At 55.8% G+C, this 16,728-nt stretch overlaps 1 protein-coding gene across 3 annotated transcripts in view; it reads right to left on the minus strand.

Moving 5' to 3' along the window:
• The window catches only part of DYNC1H1 (dynein cytoplasmic 1 heavy chain 1), a 68,867-nt gene that overhangs the window by 1,445 nt on the left and 50,694 nt on the right, over positions 1 to 16,728 (minus strand). For all 3 annotated transcript variants that reach the window (XM_021679851.2, XM_021679852.2, XM_021679850.2), the window contains 31 exons: positions 16,262 to 16,395; positions 15,669 to 15,783; positions 15,407 to 15,568; positions 15,108 to 15,322; positions 14,801 to 15,005; positions 13,604 to 13,777; positions 13,376 to 13,495; positions 13,067 to 13,187; positions 11,804 to 11,999; positions 11,242 to 11,359; positions 10,939 to 11,154; positions 10,103 to 10,315; positions 9,873 to 10,000; positions 8,242 to 8,395; positions 7,670 to 7,816; positions 7,424 to 7,574; positions 7,016 to 7,269; positions 6,797 to 6,931; positions 6,613 to 6,707; positions 6,262 to 6,436; positions 6,027 to 6,102; positions 5,191 to 5,351; positions 4,847 to 4,958; positions 4,684 to 4,744; positions 4,470 to 4,593; positions 4,218 to 4,331; positions 3,203 to 3,373; positions 2,813 to 3,030; positions 2,611 to 2,714; positions 865 to 1,076; positions 395 to 548 (listed from right to left, as the gene is read on the minus strand). In XM_021679851.2, the coding sequence (XP_021535526.1) occupies positions 395 to 548; positions 865 to 1,076; positions 2,611 to 2,714; positions 2,813 to 3,030; positions 3,203 to 3,373; positions 4,218 to 4,331; positions 4,470 to 4,593; positions 4,684 to 4,744; positions 4,847 to 4,958; positions 5,191 to 5,351; positions 6,027 to 6,102; positions 6,262 to 6,436; positions 6,613 to 6,707; positions 6,797 to 6,931; positions 7,016 to 7,269; positions 7,424 to 7,574; positions 7,670 to 7,816; positions 8,242 to 8,395; positions 9,873 to 10,000; positions 10,103 to 10,315; positions 10,939 to 11,154; positions 11,242 to 11,359; positions 11,804 to 11,999; positions 13,067 to 13,187; positions 13,376 to 13,495; positions 13,604 to 13,777; positions 14,801 to 15,005; positions 15,108 to 15,322; positions 15,407 to 15,568; positions 15,669 to 15,783; positions 16,262 to 16,395 (4,735 nt within the window). The remainder of the gene's footprint in view (positions 1 to 394; positions 549 to 864; positions 1,077 to 2,610; positions 2,715 to 2,812; positions 3,031 to 3,202; positions 3,374 to 4,217; positions 4,332 to 4,469; positions 4,594 to 4,683; positions 4,745 to 4,846; positions 4,959 to 5,190; positions 5,352 to 6,026; positions 6,103 to 6,261; positions 6,437 to 6,612; positions 6,708 to 6,796; positions 6,932 to 7,015; positions 7,270 to 7,423; positions 7,575 to 7,669; positions 7,817 to 8,241; positions 8,396 to 9,872; positions 10,001 to 10,102; positions 10,316 to 10,938; positions 11,155 to 11,241; positions 11,360 to 11,803; positions 12,000 to 13,066; positions 13,188 to 13,375; positions 13,496 to 13,603; positions 13,778 to 14,800; positions 15,006 to 15,107; positions 15,323 to 15,406; positions 15,569 to 15,668; positions 15,784 to 16,261; positions 16,396 to 16,728) is intronic.

A 16,728-nucleotide genomic window follows, 5' to 3' on the forward strand; every position in this document is an offset into this window, starting at 1 on the left:
GGGGGGGGGGGGGGGGGGGGGGGGGGCGTGTGTCTGGAGGACCTCAATCACCCGCCAAGGAACGCCTCAGCGGCTAACTCCCCTCACACAACAGCTGTGCCTCACCCCAATTCAGCTCTCGGGGTGGATCGGAGACCCCTGGGGGCTCTCTGTTCCTAAACTTAAGCGCCCCACTTTTAAATGTGCTGCCCGCCCCCCTAAAAACTGTAAAGATTTAATGAATGTTCAGAGAATCGGCAAATAAAACCTCTCGGGCCCTTCTGAGCCCAACCCCCAGGGAAGGGCCCACGGCTGCTCTCAGGGGGACGCGGGCGCAGAAGGGACGCGCTGACCCTGCAGAGCGGCGGCCACGTGCCCCCCGCGCAGTGAGGGGGCGACATGGGAGGGCCAGTACCTTTCACCAGCTCGTTTATAAGGGTACGCAGGTAGTTGGTCTGTTTCTTCTTCCCTTCACACACTTGGACGACATCCGCCAGATCCTGGCGAACGTCCTGAAGTAACTTAGCTCCCATCTTCACTTCTCTCTCAAAGAACCTGAACAGAGGATCCTACGATTGTCCAAGAGACGAGAAAGCCCGAGTGAAGAGGAGGCTTTAGGAAGAGCCCCTCCTCCAGCGGGACCTCACAGCCCCGGCCCGAGGCTCACAGCTTCCCCCGCGCTCGCTCTGGGAACCCTGCCCGAAGAGCAGGAACAGCTGCCGCCGCTTCCTTGGGGACTCCCTCACCTCGCTCAAGCAGATGGACCCCCCCGCGAGAGGCCCGCCCTCGTGCCGGAGCCTGGGCGCAGATGCCCGCCGGCTGAGACTACCCTGAGCCCGCCAGGACCGTGGACACCCGGGGGCCGCCCTGCCCGCTCCCGGCCACCTTGATGTTCTCCACCGTCCGCTTGAGGTGGCTCAGCGTCTGCGGGATGAGGTGCAGCCAGTTGGATGCGGTGGTGTGCAGGGTCCGCATCCAGGCGGGGCGCCCGTCGGACGTGGAGTCGGTCCTCGCCTTCTTCTCGGTCTCAGCGTAGGCCAGGTCGTCCTCGTCCTCCAGCATCTGCATCTTCAGCATCTTGCTGATCATGTCCACGCCTGGACCGCAAGCCCACCAGAGGCGCGGGGAGGGGGATGGGCAGGAGGGCAGAGGAAAGAGAACGTGAGTGTACAGGCCACGTAATGTGTCACCTGCATGGTTCCACGGGGGGACGTGTTTCTGAAGCACAAAAAACGCCAGGCCAGAAAGTGAGGCGGCAAATACAGAGGAAGACTACGACCTGACGGAGGCCACTGGGCCTGAGCCAGCAGCCTGAGCGCAAAGACAAGAGGGAGGCTGCTCGAAGACTCCGCATTCACGCGTGGTCGTATCGGGCTGGGCTCTGGGGCAGGCCAGGCTCCCGCCAGGGAGGCCACTGCGCTGTTAACCCCCCGCGTCCTGGGCTGCCCACGCCCACCGCTCTGCCTCAAACACCGACCCCTGCCTTGTACAAGCCTGACCTCATCCTGTCCCTCACCCGGTCTGGGAGTGCTGGAAGTCAGGTCCCCGAGCAGCACTGGAGGCTGGACGGGAGAGGACGGGCCCATGTGGGCTCAAATGTCAGGGCCTCCCGAGGGGGGGCAGCCATCAGCCCAGGCCTTCAGGGATGCTCTAACGGGGCAGGGGGTGTGACGTCTGGGGGCTCATCAGTATTGAGCGGCCCAATCCAGGCAGCTAGGGGCTATTAGAACAGAGCGAGGGACAAATCCTACACACCATTCCCCTGTCATGGGGGCCAACCTGGGGTCACAGTGGGTGCCACCACTGTTAAGACGCTACAGGATCTCTCAGTACAGGCTTTTGTACAAGAGTGTGCTCCCACCCAGCCCCGGACCCGCCGGAGCCTGCCCTGCACCTAGACCTCAAACACAACGGCCGGCAGCCCAGCCTCTCGTCTTGGTGGCCTAGGGGACGACGGCCACCTCACAGAGGGGGGCGGTCTGGCATGCAGTCCAGGTTGTCCTCAGAGAGCAAGCGCTGTAACCAGGGCTTCTCGTGCAGAGCTGAAGGGAGGGCCTGAAGGAACTGTCCGATCAAGCAGCTGCGTGAGTTTGGGCGAATCTGGCTCCCATAAAGAGAAGCTTGGGTCAGATCAGTGGTGTGCAAGCTCGCGGACACAACCACCACCCGAGTGCCTGTTGGGCAGACAGCGGGGCCCCGGCTTTGGACTCAGGAGTCTGAGGCAGAATCTGCGTTTATAGGAAGTTCCAAGGCGGCTAATGCCGCTGGGCTGGGGACCACACTCTGAAAACCCCTGCCTTTTTGAATAGTCTTGAAAAAAAAGCATCAGGAAAAAAAAAATTCTAAGAAATAGTCTAATAAAAACTAATGGTTTTAAAACCTCACGTAATACCAGACACCTTTCAATTCTTTAAGAAAAAAGAAACGATACCTGAATGTACGCTGAAAACGGACATGTAATTTTCAGACCTCAATGACCTGAGCATAAACTGTGGAAGAGACGCCAACTGCAACCAACTGTTTTCCTTTCCTGACTCCACCCCACCCCGAGGAGAGGCAGAGTCAGCAGTGGAAGAGCCAGCAGGGGGGGCGGGGAGGGGCTCCCGGGGGCCCGGTGCGCGGAGTACCCACCCTGGGTGGTGAGCAGGACTCTTTCGGCGTTGTTGGGCAGGCCCAGCCAGGAGGGCGTCTGGGTGTCGGGGAGCAGCTCCACCCACTGGACAAACTCCTCTCTCCTGGAAAACCAGCACATTTGGAAATGCCATTGTGCCTGACGCGGTTAAGTACCTGGTGTGGCAAAGGTCTAGGTCACGGGAGGCAGGCTCGTTCGTACCTGATGCCATCCGGCATCTGAATGTCTTTGTGCCCATCGACCTTGCAGGCCAGCTTAAATTCACTATCAAAACTCTTTGTTGTGAACAGACGCTCCAGGAAAGTGTTGAGCAGACGCTGATCGAACTCATTGTCCACTCGTCCGCCATAGATGGACTGGGCCATCAAGGTCTTCAGTGCGGACCACGGGATCTTATCTGGCGAGATGTTCTGCCTCCCCTGTGTGAGGAAGGCTGGGTTTTGTGGGGGCCGGCCGGGGGGTGCACTAGCACAGCTTGGCTCTCCGTCTTCTTCCTCACACCCGCATCAAACAGGACTTCCCACTGTCTGCCACGCCCACGCACGCTCTGAGCGCTCCCCTCCCATCTCTGACACGGCCGCCCGCACTTGCCTTCGCCGTGTCATCCAGCCACGTGTCCACCGTGTCACAGGCCGAGCGCAGGTCAGATTCCCCAAATTCATACTTCTTCGACCAGCCCAGGGGTGCGTATCGTAAGCGTTCTTGGATGATCGCGTGGAACCAGGCCAGCAGGAAGTACAAGCGAGCGCGCTCGTTGGGAGACTGGATGAGGAAGATTATCAAGGATGGAGTCCCCAGGAAGCAGCACCCTTTCTAGCTAAGACAGTAGCGTGACTCCTCTGTCAAAGTTTTACAAAGAGCCCTCCAGGGGCGCCCGGGTGGCTCAGTTGGCTAAGCACCTGCCTTCGGCTCGGCTCGAGCCCCGCATCGGGCTCTGCTCAGCGGGGAGCCTGCTTCTTCCTCTGCTCCCCACCCCTGCTCATGCACACATGTGCTCTCTCAATAAATAAAATCTTCAAAAAACAAAACAAAACAAAACAAGCTTTCCACCCTGAACCACGAACATCAGGACTTCCGATGTGGCACATTTAAACCAGTGCTACTGCCAGAAATTAAGTGCCAATTTTCCTATTAATAAAGGTATATTCCAATGACACTGTGGAGATCAATTATTCAGCCACAAAAAATGATACAGAAAACAGATTTTCTGAACTTGTCAGCAAAGGTGGATAATGCCACAAAATAAAATTGTACTTCAGGATCCCCCTCTTCCTGCCCGTGAGCCTTGGGGGACCATGCTTGGGAGCACAGGACTGCCAGACATCTCCCCAGATACAAATCCGGGCTCTGGCTAGAGAGAGACGCGGGGGGGCGTCTGCTCACCTGGGAGCCCGCCCGTCACACCCCTGCAACCAAACACTGTGTGCATATGTCTTTCAACCTATTCTCAGGAAGGGAAATTTGGCTACAGTTAAGTAAAATTTCCAGTGCAATTAGCCATTCTGGTGTTTCTGGGAAGCGTGGAGACCTGCTTCTGAATTCAGTGATGGCACTGGGTGTCTCGGACTTGTCCAGATCAAGGGTGCCAGGAGAAAGCGACGTGTACCTTGCAAATCCGCGACACAGGGATGCTGCTGAATGTCCTCAGCATGTTGGCCTTCACCCCCGGGGGCGGCTCAAACACGAAGATGCGGCCCGCTCGGAGCAGATTCACGGGCACCTGAGGAGGACAGGGCTCCTGTCACTGCTCTGGTTTGCTGTGTGCTTCAGCTCAACTACACACACACGCGCGCACACAGGATTTTAGGACAGAGAGGCCACACGAGCACTCCCAGCAGCACGCCCACCAGGCACGCACCTTGGGGTTAATCTCCATGGTCAGAAAGAGCCGGAAGCAGGCGTGCGGCTGCAGGGAGTGCAGCTTCTTCTCCAGCTGCATCAGCCAGCCGGGGGCCAGGTGGACGTTCTTCAGCATCACCCACCTGCATGGGCAAAGCGAGAGCCACAGCCACAGTTCAGGTTTCCGGTCGGAATGCTTGGGAACTAAGGCGTTCTGAAACAAAACCGCCTACCTGCCCGACTTCACGGCTGTATTTATTGCTTTATCTGCTTGGTTGAAACCTTCTGCAGAGCCTGGTGTCAGAAAACTCAGTGTCAGAAGGGCAGGCCTGGACCTCAGGGTCCACCATGAATTCCAAGGGGCGTCAGCCCGCAAAATTGATCAAGCACCCTTACCGATCGCAATTGAAGTGATCTGTGTGTTCTGTTCAGCTGCAAGGTCTTCGACGTGCCCGCTGGCATCATACCCAGGCACAGAGCACATTAGGACAGGAGTATTAGGCTTGACCTACAGATGCAGAGGTCAGAACTAAGAGGGCATCCCATCAGACGGTGTGCATCTGTCGAGGGGAGAGCCCCGCGGCAGGCCTTGTGAAGGCTCGCCCTGGCCCTGAGGTGTGGGCGCTGTGGGACTGACCAGGTTGGGAGTCCGTGGTGGGCACGTGGCCTCACGAGGGGACAGTGGCTGGGCGCCGGAGTAGGTGAGGCGTACCCGAGCCTGCAAGGGGCTGGAGCCATACCTCAGTGTCCACAATGTGGGTCAGGTCGAGCGGCTGCTCCATGATGGACATGAAGGACTCGCCGAGGTTTGTGGAAACAAACATGTGGGCCATGGCTAGCAGGCGGTCGGGGCGGAAAGCCTGAATCAAGAGCAGGCGGTGGATGGCCTGCCCGATGGGTGCTGAAAGAAGGCACGTGAAGGGTTGGGGGGCGGGCACAGCACAGACTCCGAGCCGCCCCCGCTGGGGCGGGTCTCCCTACAAGCCCCTGCTTGACAAAGGCTCAGTGTGCAAGAATCAGCTCAAATGACACCTCAGAAATCGTGCTGTCGCCTCTGGCCCCCTCCGCCCCAAGGAGAACTGTGACCGCCTCCTGTCTTCAGGGAACCCTCCGGACACCCTCGTGACAGTGCCGACCGCGTGGGCCTCTTCGTGGACACTGTGGCGGTTACCGGTTTTAAACGACTCCATGGACACCCACCTGCCGCAGGCACCTGAAGGTTCTCAGCAGTGTCTAGGGAAGAAGCTAGCAATCGCCAGCCTCACCCCTGCTGGGCTGCAGCTGCGCTGAGCCCGTCCCCCTCCCCGCCTGAGCTGGTCGGCCCAGGACCTCGCGGGCCACTCGCCCAGCGAGCCCACCTCTCCCTGGACACTGCACAAGGGCCTGCCTATCTAGGCCTCTTTTGGTCTTCCAGCCTGACTGGAATAGGAACGAGGACCTCAAGTTTAACGCGGAGACGCTCATTTCAGGAACTGGTGACTTTTTTGGAAGCGTCCCTTCACTCAAGCAGCAAAACCCAATTTCACATTTGGGTCCAGAATGAGAACACCGGGGAGGCCCTGGCGCGCAGGCTTACTGGAGGGGGCTTCTTCACTCCAGAGGTATGGGACCGTCTGCTCCGGGGAGCTGCTGTCCAACCAGATGCCAAATTGCTATGGGGAGAAGACAGAAAGTGTCGCCGTGAGCAAAGCCCGTTTTTGTAGGCAGAGAAATTGAGATGAATGGATCAGATGGCTGCCATGAGTGCGACACACACAGTCCCTCATGGCCAAGTTCCTGGGAAGAGGCCGGGAAGCGTTCAGAACGCTCACCTCGTCGGCCTGAACCTTTGCAATCAGGTCTTTGAACGCAGGGAGACAGCTCAACCTCACAACCGCCTCGGCCTGCTCCACGGTCAGGCCCTGGATCTTGGGCGTCGAGCCAGCACTCAAGACGATCTCCTTCCCTCTCAGGAAGTGCTGGAATTCGGCATCGTAGGTGGGCTCCCTGGGAAGGGGGTAACAGGTTAGCAAGGGTTCTCTGATTCACTTCTGCTGCCACCAGAAGAGCAGTAATAGGAAGGATTTTATTCCCTTTCCTTAAGCCCCCGTTCCGTGCTAGCAGGTGACCCACAAAATGAGGACGCTCTGTGGGGGCAAGCGCGGCAGGGCGGCCGACCTTACCCGATGGTGCCCTTCAGTTTGATTCTGGCCAGCAGCATGGCGAAGGTGATGTGGTCCTGGTGGAGCATGCCCCTGGCCACCCGGTTAAATGCCACCTGGAGACGAGAGTGGGCAACGCTGCTGTCCCCTGACAATGACCTCCCATCTTCCCTCCCCGGAGACAGCCAAGCGCTGGGCGCCCTACCTGGAAGAGATCCTTCGTTATGATGGAGAGGCGCTGCGTGTGGTCAGTGATGCCCTTGAGGTTCGGGTTCTCATACAGGACGTTGTGATAAATGTCCAGGAAGAACTGGAGGGAGTACTGGTACAGGAAGTGGATCTGGAAGCGAGTGGGGGACAGCAGTTAGGCGGGAGGGCACAGAGCGCGGCGCACCGTCCCACAGCGGGGGGCTCCCACGGTCACCTGCTTCAGGGACTCCATGGTGAAGTAGATGCTGCTGCAGGCGGTGGACAGTGGCAGGTACTGCTGGGACACGGTCTCCACCTCCTGCATGACGATGTCTGTCTCCTCCACTTTCCTCGTCACCTCAGCGGCCTCTCTCTTGAGGTTCTCCAGAGTCGTTATGATGGTGTCGTCATCCAGGATGCGCCCCTTCACCTCGTTCAGAGCTTGCAGCAGGGACTTCTCCAGCTGACGCAGCCGGAGCTGGAACTCCCCTGAAACGATTGGAACACCCTGAGGGCGCCAGTACCTATGCTCTTCCAGAAGGAAAGCTCTCCCGAGTGTCTGAATAAACCTGACGTGTTCCAGGCCCTTCCAAGTTCACCCCCAACCGGCTCCCAGACTCCCGAAGCAGACCCAGAAACACACCTTGAAGTTTAAGAAGGTCGGAGCGCTTTTCATCCACGTCTGGCCTTTCCGCTTTCAGGACTTCATTCAGACACTGGCTCTGTAAACTGCTACGAGTGACCGTGAAGTTGACAAATGTGACCCGGGAACACAAGTCTGGTGGGAACTCCACCTACCAAAAGGAATAACAGAACCGTCTGCTTTGTCCCCTGAGCTGTGACACCGAGGGCCACCACAGCTGCCTATCTGAGGTGCCTCGTTCCTTACAGTTGGATCTCGGGTGGACAAGAAGATGACAAACGACGGTGATAAGTCTATGTCCTGGTCGCCGAGGGTGATCAGCACTCTCCCCCCTGTTCGCCGAACTTCACGGTTCAGTACCGGATTCAACACCGGATCGTAGCTCTCCACATCCTATGGACATACACGGCAATGTTAACGGCCAAGGTTCCACAGGATTTACTTTCACCCGAATAACGGTGCATTGACACTGACCTCCTGCTCCAGATAAATACACCTCACAAACCCCCTAGCCCCGGAGACCTACACTGTCCAGTATGACAGTAGCCATGAGCCATCTGCGGCCACTTCGTTAAAACATTCAGTTCCTCAGTCACCCTGGTCACACACCCGTCCACCACACTGGGCAGCACAAATCAGTGCAGAAAGTTCCAGTGGATCGGGTTGATCGAGACCAAACACTGTTTTGTTGGACTTACTTTTCATAGAACAATCGCAAATCTTTATCCTTTGACATCAAACGAGTATGAAGTTCAAAAACTACCAGTTTGGATCACAGACTTCAGTTTTACATCGCATCAACTGTCTGCTGCACACACCTGCACCAGAAGGGGGTTCCCAAACCTCAGCGCGCTCTCCAGGTTCTTCCGGAAGGCGTCATCCAGGAAGCTGGTGCGCGTGATCTTGCGGTCCTTATACTCATTCATGATGAATTCTGTGGCCTGGCCAGAGGGGTCGATGATCAGCGGGTACCTGAGGGTGAGGAGACATTAGAGTAGGTTCAAGGAGCCCTGACAAAGACAATGGGAAGGCTGTCCCCACCATTTCAGCACAGTCTCCAGAGTCTCCCACGAAGACAAATGGGACAAAGGCTTGATGCTAAAGCCGTCTTTTTGAAGCGCTTCTGAAGGAGCTAACAAAGTCAGACTCCCTGGAGCAGGCAGAGAGGGTTTAAACCACCAGGGACCCTGACAAATGGCAGACACAACTTAGTCCTCACAAGGAGCCCGGGAGAAGGTACCGTTAGCATGTCTGTTTTACGAATGAGGAAGATGGGCGCTAAGAGGCTACAGCAATGGGTCCAGGATCACGTGGCCAATTAAAAACCTGTTTTAAAAACATGTACTGCACATACATGTGTTTGCACAAAATTCAGAAGGTGTGAAAGGGCATCTGGTGGGAAGAACCGCCCCCTTCCCCTATTTTTGGTCACCAGTTTCTGGTATGTCTACTCGGAGAAAGTCCAGGCGTTCAGAGACACACGTGTGGGCGTGGGTCCGTGTGTCTGTGGGGAGCACTCCTGCCCGCAGGTGGGCCTGCCCTGCTCGTTCGCGGCCTGCTGGAGCCGCCCTCCGCACGCACGCTGCATGGGTGGCCTGGCTGGCAAAGGCCCCAGCCCCCCACCACGGAGATGCAGAGCACCCGAGGTGCTGTCAGTCTGTCAGTCACGCTCTGTCCTTATATTTGTCATTCGTCATGTGCGCCACGCTCCTGCCGGATCAGCACCTAGGAGTGTGCGTCCTTCTCATTTAGAGGAATCCGGCCCAGCACAGACCATATGGGGGGTCAGTATTCTCACCGGTACCATCTAAGAGCAAGACACGGAGCCACTGGTGGGGCCTGAGGGGTTGCTCACAAAATCAAATGACACCTACAAAAGTCTTCCTCCTCTTTTGTCCGTGGGGCAGTGACATACTTCAAGGGCTCAAGGATTTCAAGATACTGAGATAAAGTCAGAAACACCCAAGGTGTCTGGGTTTAGAGCTGCCGCAGAGAGGGCCAGGGGCCCTGTACGTGGGGTGGGCCCCGAGGACCCCCCTGAGCCAGTGTCGAGCCTGCCCTCCCTGCGGTCATTCTTCACTTCTTACTCTGGCTTCTTAAGCCACAAACCAGGTACCAGTTTCCCCTTTAACTCTTTTCAGCGAAGTATTTTCAGTCGTTATAGTATTTTGAGAAGATCTGTTCTATTGTTCACCCCAATACACGGCCCTGCCAATCCGCCCTGAAAGGTTACACAAGAAAGGCTCACAGCAGAACAATTCAGATGGTCAGGAAGTGAGGCTGAGGACCGTGTGTACCCCACCATCAGAGATGGGTGCCCAGCCTACCTGCACTGCTTGCTCACTGCCACGTTTCTATTCAGCTCCTCAAAGATGTGTTTTCAAAAAACAAAAATGGGCCCACTGCACGTACGAACTTGCAAGCTGCTCTCTCTGCGCTTAGCATGTACCTGTTGAACCGCTTCAGCATGATGGCGTTCTCCGTGCACAGGTCGTCCGCAGGTAAGGAGCTGGCCTGCCAGCGAAGACGCTCGTCGGCGTTGGAGAGGTACTCGGTCCGCGCGATGTCTGTGCGGAACTGCAAGGGGAGCGCAGTTACCCTCCTCTTCAAAATGACAGGTGCCTGGGCACCAGTTTGGCTCACGCGTTTAACACTGTGGAGCTCGCTCTGGCCCATTACCTGGATGTTGGCTTGCTGTAAGTGGTGGGACCAGGTGGTGAACAAGTTCTGACGCATCTGCTGGTCAAAGTAACCCGCGTAGGCAATGAACGCCGCCGACAAGAGGCAGTCCCCAGCGATGGTGGACATCTGGTTTTTGAAAGTCTCACTTGTTTTTTCCCATCGTTCACGTTCAGCAGACAAACTCTTCAGGAGAGCAGTGCTCCGGTTTACCTAAAGGGAAAATCAAGCAGGATTTATACTGACAAGTGAAAATCTGTCCCCGCACAAGGCTCTGGGTGGGCTAGAGACAGAAATAATGCTCCTGTTGTTCAGTCTCGGAGGAGAGGTGACCCAGCTCCTCCATGACAGAGGACAACACAGGTCTCAGAACCTCAGCAGGGCACGAGGGAGTGTAGACAAACACGGGTCAGCCTTGAGGTGAACATGGAAGCGGAAACTGGGCAGGAAGAGTGCTCGAGGTAGAGGGTTGGCCAGAGGAAAGAAACACTGCTGGTGGGAGAGGAGAATATTCTGGGAATTCAGGAGGAGTATGGGCATGGAGATGCACAAAGCAGTGGATGTCAGACAGACAACCAGGCCTTTGGTGACCCCACTGAAATTGAGGTGGGTGACGACACAGGTTGGGGGCTGGTGTGGGGAGGGGCCTCACCAGCTTCAGATCACCCCCTGGTATCCACCTGTCTTAATTAACGTCACTCAGTAACTATTCGGGGAAGCCGGCAGGGCCTCTCGGACACCACAGAGCTAGCTGGCCGAGATGAATGTGGGACGCGCACACGGGAAGACAGAGCTAAGGGAGTCGGCAGAAAGGCATAGCCTGGCGACAATCTTACTTTCGCCTCCACAGCGGCCAGGTCTGCTTTGATGGCCTGGGCCTCCGAGATGAGGACGGCGTACTCCTCCTTGTAGCGGGCAATGCTGGCTTCCAGGTCCCGGATCATCTGCTCCACCTCGTTGGCCTTCTGCTGGTTGTCCTTGGCGTCGTCCTCCAGCTTCTGCAGCTCATTGCGCAGGGGCTCCACTCGCTTTAACATGTCGGCGTAGTTAAGCTGAGGAGGACAAATAGTACTTATTCTTCACAAGCGACCGGACGGGACGTGGCTTTTCACACACGAGCCCCGGGCCGCGCTGGCTACCTGTGCGATCGCCCACTTCACCATAGGCCCGCAGGCCAGGGACGCCCGGTTCACGATCTCGTAGTTGTAGCTTGGGTTGGACATATAGTTTTTCTTCATCTTCTCCCTGATGGCGTCGCTGCAAAAGAGGAAACGTCGTTCTAAGCCCGTGTAGGGTGAATGTAGAGTTTTTAGGAAACCGGAACGTAAAGGCCAGTTCCCACCTGCTACCCCCGTGACCAGACCCGCCCGTGTTCCGGGTGACAGTGGCGCTGCCGCCGGGAAGGCCTCTGCTCCTCCTGCCCCGACCCTCCCCCGACGGGAGGCAGTGTCCCGCACCAGCTCTGGGGGGGAGTGGACTATTCGTGGCGATGGCGCAGGACTTGGCTCACAGGGGCTAAGGAATCGGAAAGCTAGTGCCAGGAACGGGAGGAAGAAATCGGACTCCTCCTCTGAGGGAAGTGGCCCAAAGCTATGTGTGCTGCTAACGTAACGGACACCGCCTTCTGGCGTACGCCCGGCACCGTGACATGGCCACCTCCCAACGCCTGGGCACTGTCTTCTGCTTCCTGGCCACGCTTACCTGATCTCCTCCGCAGAGAAGTTGACGATGGTGGGGATGAAGTTCTCCCTCATGATGATGGAGCGGATCTGCTTCCAGTCCGTGGTGCTCTCCCCCAGCAGGAGGCAGATGGACTCGAGCGCCAGCTTCACGGCCGCGGGAGGGTTGGCCATGGACCGCACCTCCACCAGGTGCTGCTTCTTTATCGACTTCACGGCTGAGCGCAGTGGCGGCAGAAGAGGTGGGGGTGGGAGGGGGACAGAGGAAGCACGGTGAGGGGCCGCCGCACACCAGAGCCTTGGCTCCGACGAAGGGAGGGGTCACTGCTCAGAAGGTCCCAGCAAATGAGACTTTGTCTTTAAACTTAAACTAGAATAGTAGGAGTAACCGACCTTTTAAATAAATACGAAGACCTCACTGTACTAACTAAAGCCCACACGGAACATTCCGCAAACAGCAGGACGCTGCCTTCCGCGATCTCACAGGCCCCCATTAGTTCCTTTACCTCCAGAAAAACTTAGAACAATTCAGGTATTGTAATTACGTACGTGTCTTCCACAATTTAAGGAAAGATGTTTTCAATCTGCCAGAATTTAGAAACTATCTGCCTGGCTGGGTGAATATAGTTCTAAAGGGATGGCCGATGCCTTCTACAAGCTGAAGCACAGTTATCTGGCCTGAACGTTTATGGAAACACTTTCTCAGTGGTTACCTGGCAGTGAAAACTATATGAAGTTCTCATTTAATCTGACTCTCAAGGAAAATCTATAGTTGGGACGGTGTCTGTCAATTCCTCCTATGGTGTAATAGGAAGACTTCGCGTGTGGAACAAACACCGTGGGGCCGGGAGGGAGCACAGGGGAGGGGCGGGCCCGGGGCAGGGGCAGGGTGGGGAGCGCCTGCTACACCATCTAAGTCAGCAGTCGCTGGCCCGGCCGGAGCACGCTTGGACAACCACAAGATGGCAACACTGCACGCTTTATGGCATTTCTGCTGACGTTCAAGTCAGGGATTCCTAAGAGCATATTCACGTAATTATCACCAGATTTTTTAAAAAACCCATGTATTCACATAAACCTTATTTTGTCAATTGTCTCTCATGAGAAGGGTTCTACTCTGGTGAAAACAGTGTAGCGTTGTAAGAATTTTGCTTTATGAGATGAAGACAGTCTTCAGTGTTTAGGAAAGCCTTGAGATATTGAGCAGGCTCAGCCCCCACCTTCCACAGCACCGTGGATGGAGGGCACCCTTTCTAGAAAACCAGATCAGACAGCACCGACGTACCGTTCTGGGCCTCGATGACAGCAGGCTCCACCTTGTCCAAATCTTCTTTGACACTCATTTGTTTGTCTGCGATCACTTCCTGCTGCTTATGCAGCTGTTCCTGAATTTCTTGGCTCATCACCTAGAAAGGAAGAAGGGCTCGGCTATGAGTACTGGTTACTTTGCTGAGTGACTCCTGAACACTCCCTACCCCACCCAGACACCCCCATCCCAACCCGTCAAACCCTGAAGCCCACCCAGACTAGACTTCCTACGCTCCCAGAGACTGCCAGCACAGACCCAGCAGGCCAGGGCTCCTGAGACACACACCTTCTTCTTCTCCGCCTCCTGCTGGTCTTTTACCATCTTCTTCAGCTTGTCGTTGGCAGCCGCGTTCTTCACCTCCAGCTCTTGGCTCTTGATCCTCAAGTCACGCCGCAGCTCCTCCACCTGAGGGACAGACGCCACGTTAGGAAAACGGAATCACGCAAAACTCACCTGGAAAGAGTCCTCACGTCAGGCCCCTGCCTGTAAGTGAAGCGAAGCCCTGGGATGTACCTGGTCAACCGTTTCTTTGATCTTTCTGAGCCCGACATTCAAATGCATCTGCTGTTCCTCCAGCTCGCTCCGCTTCTCGTGGAACAGGTTGGCGTAATGGTTGATGAAGTCCAGGTAGTGGCGAGGCGTGATGGCCATCGTTCTGCCCCCGCGCTTTGCTAGCCGAGCATTAGCCTTTTAGAAAAGAGTTCAATCTTTTCACTCTTCGGACATTCTCTGTGACTTCACCTCAAAAAGCTACTGCTCTGCCAGGTGACATGGTGGCATGGACTCAGCCCCCAGGAGTCACACTTGAGCTGGGGTCTCAGCTCAGCCTCCTGTAGGATCCCAGGGAGGCCCTGAGCCCCCTAAGCTCTCTCCTTAAACATCTCTACAACACAGAGGTGACCTCGGCGACCTCACACGTGTACTCCGTGTGAATTGGCTCTACAACTGGGGGTACTGTGTGCCATGCCTCCTCTGCCTTCTGCTTATCTTCCATGGACGGCAAAGTAGGCGACGGCTGCAGGAAGAGGGTAAGAGGGCACAGCTCCGTGTGACCGGCTGCTCTGGCCCCTCCGACTAAAGCCGGGCAACGGGACACGAGACCAGCAAGGGAAGCCAGCGCCAGGCCACATTCCGGAGGAAACGGGGGCAGCCTGCAGGGGCGGCAGGGGCGGCAGGGCGGTGGTCAATGGGACACCCGCAGGCCCAGAGTGATTTTCACAAAGCCTTTCAGATAGGAGCCAACTGGACTCTTCCATGACAAGGAGTCTAAAGCAAGGGCCAGCAAACCCCGGCCACCGCTGATGTTTCTGCAAACGAAGTGCTAGCAGTGCCTGGCCCTACCCACCTGTTCACATGTGGGCTGCGGAGGCCGTGTACCAAGGCAGGGCCGAGTAGTGCAGAGACCCTCCTGGTCCACAAAGCCTAAGACATTAACTACCTGGCCTTTTACACGAGAAGCATGCTGGCCCCTGGTGGAGAACGGAGAACCAGGGCCCGCCCACACACTGGCAGCGAGGTGAGGACCTTTACAGAAGCAGACACCAGAGAGCAGTGGGGGTCAGTGACCCCAGAAGGGGCAGCCTGGTAACGACGAGGAGGACGTGTCACCGACAGAGGTGAAAACGGGCCATGGCGTCGTGTCTACTACCACGTCCCCTCTGCTCTCCTCTTCATCGGTTTACTTTTCCATGACCTGGACACCGAACCCACCTGGTGAAGAGTCTGATGAACGAACACACAGCTGTTTACGATAGCTTCACGGTGTGACGGCGGCTGTGGCAGTTTGTCATACACGACTGGCATGTAATCGGGCACGATGTAATTGGGCTTCTCCAGGTCCATTTTACTTGTGAATTCTTTGCCCACTTGATACAGTGCTTCCGTGGACCAGTCCCCAAACCAGTTCAACACGCACCTGAAAAAGACGCCCACGGCTCACACAGCTCCCAAGAGCAGGGCCTGCCCCTTGGGGAGAAGCCGGCTCCCGGGACCCGGAGCTGAGCAGACGCCGGCGCACCTGTTGAAAAGTGCCGGGGAGGTGGCCGCGCGGTCCTTGAGCCCCTCTGACGACGGGTTCATGGTGAAGACAACGTGGAGGTTGCGGATGACCTGGCTGGTGAACCACTTGTACAGCTCCTCGTGCGAGTCCAGCATCAAGCCCTCCTTCTGGGCCCCCTCTTTACACTGGGTCATCAGGGTGGCATACTCGTCCCCTTCGAAGAGGCCAGGAACCTAGCAAATGAGAGGGCACGACTGCTGGCTGGTTCTGGTAACCCGCCGCCACGTGTACGCAAGAGCGTGCCATGCGGCACTTACCTCCCCGTTGGCCAGAAGCGTATTCATTCGCTCCAGGAATCCAGAGTCTAATACGTTGGATTCGTCCATGATAAATGCAATCTTCTCATTCTTACAGCCAGAACGTCTCAACACGGTCCGAAGATCTTCATCAAAGTCCTCCCCTGTGTACTTCCTGTGCACCTACAGAAGTACTCGGCAGGTTAGGTCTGTTCTCATCAAGGAGCCGCGAGCACGCATCAGGAATCCACTGCTGGGATTAAGAAGTGTCGACCAGACCCACCTTAATCTGGTACACGCTCAAACCATTCATCCAGGCCACAAAACGGGACAGGGTGGTTTTTCCTGCTCCACTGACGCCAATCAGAAGCAAGTGGCCCTGAGGCTGGCGGAATATTCTGAAACGTTATCAGAAAAAGATACGATTCAAAGCTTTTATGATCTGTTCCTCTTTCAACACTCAGGTCCTAAACTTTCTCAGGAGTTAACCTGCAACATTTTTAATGTGTTTTAACTTCAATCTGTAGGCTACACAGTTGTCAAGCAATTGCTATATGCCAGGTCTCGGGGGACGCAAAGATCAGTAGGATGTGGTCCTGTCCTCCAGAAGCTCAGATGGCAGGAGGCAGCCAGACCCACCTCTAACGGAGCTTTCAATCATGGTAGGAAGAGAGAGCTAGCAGGACCCGAGCAAGTGCTGAGCAGCAGGCAAGTATGGGACAGAGAAGCTGGACTGAGAAGGGCGCGGGGGGCCGTTTGTGGAGAAGCAGGGGTGGAGGCGAGGTGGGGGGAGGTGGGGAGGCCTGGCAGGATCCCCCACGACTACATTAACAGTAGCTTAGGCCAGTGGTGAGGCTGTCACAACAAAAAGCCCACCGGTCGATCCTGAGCACGTGGTCTAACACTTCATTAAATAGGACCAGAGGGACATCAAGTTCTTCCTCATAGAAGACTTTCAGCCGAGCTTTGACGTAATCTCTCAATTCTTCCTGGTCTACAGGGATGTAATCCTGTAGAAAAAAAGGTAAGACCCAAATTACTAAGAAATCATCTTTGTTATTACACCAGTTATATTTCCATATACTCAGGGGCGCCTGGCTGGCTCAGCCGGTAGAGCATGAGACTCTTGATCTTAGGGTTGTGAGCTCAAGCCCCATGTTGGGTGTATAGATTGTTTAAAAAATAAAATCTTAAAAAAAAAAAAAAAAGCAACAAAAGAAGGTATCATTTACAACATAACAACAAAAATGTAAGTAACTAGGACTGGATCTAAAACCATGGAAAATTTTTGTAGAGAAAACTGAACTTCACTAAAAAGACCTTACAGAAAGACCTAAAAAAAT

This window comes from Neomonachus schauinslandi, chromosome 9, assembly GCF_002201575.2.
Source record: "Neomonachus schauinslandi chromosome 9, ASM220157v2, whole genome shotgun sequence".
NCBI classification, from domain to species: domain Eukaryota; kingdom Metazoa; phylum Chordata; class Mammalia; order Carnivora; family Phocidae; genus Neomonachus; species Neomonachus schauinslandi.